The sequence below is a fragment of the Xyrauchen texanus genome, chromosome 37, assembly GCF_025860055.1.
Source record: "Xyrauchen texanus isolate HMW12.3.18 chromosome 37, RBS_HiC_50CHRs, whole genome shotgun sequence".
Lineage (NCBI taxonomy): Eukaryota > Metazoa > Chordata > Actinopteri > Cypriniformes > Catostomidae > Xyrauchen > Xyrauchen texanus.
Window position 1 is genome coordinate 37,932,515 of NC_068312.1, and position 5,000 is coordinate 37,937,514.

General features: G+C 34.2%; 1 protein-coding gene across 2 annotated transcripts in view; it reads left to right on the forward strand.

Annotated features, from left to right (window-relative positions):
* Positions 1-2,602: 2,602 nt before the first annotated feature.
* cltcl1 (clathrin, heavy chain-like 1) overlaps positions 2,603-5,000 on the forward strand; it is a 58,356-nt gene continuing 55,958 nt past the window's right edge. For both annotated transcript variants that reach the window (XM_052109213.1, XM_052109214.1), the window contains exon 1: positions 2,603-2,907. In XM_052109213.1, the coding sequence (XP_051965173.1) occupies positions 2,866-2,907 (42 nt within the window). In that variant the 5' untranslated portion in view covers positions 2,603-2,865. The remainder of the gene's footprint in view (positions 2,908-5,000) is intronic.

The window sequence follows — 5,000 nt, forward strand, 5'->3', positions numbered from 1 at the left end:
ACAAACGTTTATGTGTACTGTTTGAATTGATTAATATTGAATAATGAATAGAATTAATCAGTTAATTACATTTAATTTCATCAGTGAGATCACATTTATTTAATGCAGCTGACTTTATAATACAACATTTTTATTTATTTATTTAAATCCCCTTTTCTCCCAATTTGGAACGTAAAATTCTCATTGCGGTGGCGCTGTTACTCGCCTTAATCCGGTGGCGGAGGACAAGTCTCAGTCAGCCTCGCTTCTGAGACCGTCAATCCGTGCGTCTTATCACGTGACTCGTTGTGCATGACACCGCGGAGACTCACAGCATGTGGAGGCTCATGCTACTCTCCACGATCCACACACAACTCACCACACGCCCATTGAGGAGAACCACTAATCACCACCACGAGGAGGTTACCCCATGTGACTCTACCCTCCATAGCAACCGGCCCAATTTGGTTGCTTAGGAGACCTGGCTGGAGTCACTCAGCACACCCTGGATTTGAACTTGGGACTTCAGGTGTGATAGTTAGCATCAATACTGCTGAGCTACCCAGACCCTCATAATTTGACATTTTAATGGCGTTATTGAGTTCTGTGTGATTTCTGCTGCCCTATACAACATTTTAAAGGATTATATAAATTTAACCAAGACTAAACTTTTAAATGTTCAAATGAATAAATAACTCTGTAATAGTTTAATAACTTATTTAACATTTAATTAGATATGTGTTTGCCATGGGTGCACAAAAGGAGTTTTCAGAATATGCAAAAAACAACAACTAAACAAACCACAAAAAGCACCATAAAACAATAATACAATTTATCCATTAATTTGTTAGCTATAATTAAATTCTTCAAGATTGCTTTCTGTGAACAACACACCCAAATTCAAGCCTTTGACGATCAATGATGTCCGACTCCATCCGCCGCAGCGCCCGCCGTAACCGTTAAAATCCGTTGGTTTCGTTTTCTAAATTAAAAAATGGCCGCCTCAAGCATTACGACCAGCGTTTTACGGCAGTGCTGTCGAATGTTTATTGGCTCGCAAGTGTCTCGTGACTGTTTGCGACATGCCGTATTCGGTGATGTATACAGTCTGTTTGAATGATATATGACTGTGCCATTATGGAGTGCATCAGGAGAAGATTTACAGCGATTAATAAATTAAATTACACTTAATAAATTAAATTACACTCTCCACCTCACACAATAATATTGTATGCTGTCGTGGTGCACATCGGATGCAGAGCATCGCCCTTTGGACTACTTTTGAACTGGATTTTGCCATTTTTGTGAATGCATTTATTGTGATAAAATATTGTAACAAAATGTATTGCTACTGTACATTAGTTAGGGGACCTAAATATCTATAAAAGAGTACAAATTTACAAATATATTTTAATCGAATTGTCTATTCAAATATATTTGTAATAGATTCGTCAATATTTTACGTTAAATGTTAATGTCTATGTGTTAGATGCTTTCCAACGTCCATATTTTACGTTTTAGTGTCTATCCAAATGTACAAACATGTACGTTTAAATGTTACAAATATTAACGCACAAATAGGTATGCAAATTAATGAGATCAGGCTGTAATAAAACAGCATTGTTTTGTAGTATTTTGAAATGTATGTTGTTGTATATACACACACTGAAGGTATGTGACATTTATAGATAAGTTAAATAAATAAATAAATAAGCCATAGCTATGAACACATATTATATATATATATATAAATAATTTATATGGAATAATTAAAAAAATATTCTATAATATATTAATAACTGAATAATATTTAAGCTAATATGAACACTTATTTATATATATATATATATATATATATATATATATATATATATATTTTTATGGAATAATTAAAAAATATTCTAATATAATATATTAATAACTGAATAATGTTAAACCTAATAACGTGTAATAATATATACAGCATATGTATACATAATTTATATGGAATAATTAAAAAAATATTCTATCATATAATCATATTTTAATAACTGATTAATATTTAACCTAATAACGTGTAAGAATATTTACAGCATACATATATATATATATATATATATATATATATATATATATATATATATATATATATATATATATATATATATATATATTATATTAATAATATTATATAATTTATATGGAATAATTAAATAAATATTCTATAATATAATAATATATTAATAACTGAATAATATTAAACCTAATAACATATAAGAATATATACAACACATATAATCAAATAAAACATATAATACATTTTCAATATTAATAATAAAATGTAATGCAGAATAACCAAAACCCAAACTCTAAGCCTATAGCATGTGCGTCTTTATATATAACACTATATTATGTGTAAATATTATATAAAATTCTATTATAAATGGTATTATGCAACCAACATATATTTTTATACTTTTGTTTAATGCCTCATTTGTGTGTATTGTTATTGTTATGTAGTTGTTGTTCAGTGTGTTGTGTTGCCCTGAGTGTGCAGAAATAGACCCCCAGTATTTCAGGGAGAGAGGAGGGGTTCTGCTGTCACATGTTTCTCTCCAGCGGACGGGTACAAATAACCCCAGCAGAGGGTCAGACTGCAAACTGATTTCTTTCACTCGTTCATAACACATGCGGCTTGTGTGTGTAAGAGTCTATAGAGCATTTCATCAAGCTCGGTTCTACTTTCCCACGCGGAGGAGTGCGTCCCGGAGCTCAGAGAAGTTGCGTGGAGAGAATCTCACCAGAGACACGATCATTCAAGGAATATTATTCTCGTCTTCAGAACTCGGTACCGAAACACACAACTCTTCATCTGCGCTCCGTTTGTCCGGCTTGTAGTGGTGGAGAATGGCGCAGAATTTACCCATCCGCTTCCAGGAGCATCTGCAGGTAAAACCGCCAACACACACACGGCAAAATCGCGAGTTTCCGAGCGTCAAGTCTCGCGCAGAAACACTGTAAACACGCAACAATGTATCAGCGGCCTCGCCCGCGCGCCACACTCACACTGTTACAAGTGACATACTTGATACAGAGTTGCATGACACATAATTCAGAGTGTAATAGTTATATAGTTAGGTACTAGTTACAATAATAGTAAATATAAGAGTTACACTGTTACAGTAGTGTGCTACATTGCATGGGATTATAAACAGAAGAGATGCAAAGTTGTATAATGGATGATTTTGGAAAACAATGCATAGTTGCATAGTCATATACCGTAGTTGCATGCCAATTTGAATACATGACAGTGGGGCATACAGAAAGGAATACACCGTTACATTGTTGCAATACAAGCTACATTGCATTGCGTTTAAAGTAAATAGTTGTAAGATTTTGAAAACAATATATAGCTGCAAAGTTGCACGATGGAAAGGAATACATGGTTGCATGAAATGTTTCGCAGATTTGCATGATTCTGGGAAAACAAATACATATTTGAGCCATTGTTATATAGTTGATGGCATTTAAAAGAGTTAAATAGTGACAAGAAATGGAAAATACAGAATTGAGGGACTTTTGAAAAGTAGTCTATACACTGTGTTACTGTGTTTCATTACATGCCACATCACAAGATATTTAAAATAAATACAAAGCTGCAAAAATCTGTTTGATTTTGGAAAATAATACAGAGTTGTTATAGTTGCATGACTCTTAAATGAATCATGACCGTGCAATTAGAATGGAGTGATTTTGGAAAATAATACACAGTTACATTGTTGTACTACAACAGTACATTAAATGGCATTTAAATAAGAATAAATAGACTATAAAGTTGGAATGTTGCATGAACATGGAACATGCTATATAGTTGCATGATATGTAACAGAGTATCTCTCTATAGTGAAGTGTGATATGAAAGCCTTGCTGAAGTCACTGTAGCATGTTTTATTGATGATGTAACAGTTAATAATGTTTGGATGACACTAATAACGCAGCCATGTGTGCAGTTCACCAGAATACTGTGTTGTACCCGCTCTTTATGAAAAGTTGATAATCATCGTTAATGTTGAATGTTTTCATTGTGATAAGAGCCCTAAATCACACCTTAAAAGTAGTGTTTGTCATCAGCTTCTCAAAGACTGGCTATCTCTGTATATGTAGGCTAGTATCATGTAGCAGGTCTCACAAGTGGTGGACCAGTTATTGAGGGAATTCGAATATTGAGGTTTGTTTTTGTGCCCTTTTAAAGCTAGCATTATGGATAACTGTGTATCTCCTTACAACTGCTTTAAGTCAGATGAACTTGTGTCTGGAATTCTGCTTTGGGAATTCACTGTGGTATTCCTCTCAGATAAAACAGTCTGCACAGAGCTGCTCTCATGGGTCTGTAGTCACATTTAATATGGCAGAGCTGGAATATCAACACTTCTCTGCTATAAACCCTTTGTACACTGGAGCAGCCAAGTTTCCTTTTAATGAGTAAGAGAAGATATTAGGAACAGAATATTCCAAAAGTCTCGTCTAGTAAACAAGATTGTTTGTGACTGCTGCAGAACTAAACTGCTGTGTTTGTTGTGCAATTCAAAGACATTTTGGACTATTTTTGGGTTGTCTCTTCCCATCACATTCACCTCACACCGCAAATTCTCAACTCAACTAAAACATCATTTATTTTACTGTTGATTCAGTATTGATGCAGGAAACACTCACAAAGTATTTTAGTACAGAGTTCCATACATATATATATACATACATGTGAAACACTGTACTAACACACACATGCACGTATATGAAACACTGTACTAACACACACACACACACACACACACACACACACACACACACGCATATGAAACACTGTACTAACACACACACACACACACATACACACACACACACACACACACACACACACACACACACATATGAAACACTGTACTAACACACACACACACACACACACACATATGAAACACTGTACTAACACACACACACACACATATGAAACACTGTACTAACACACACACACACGCATATGA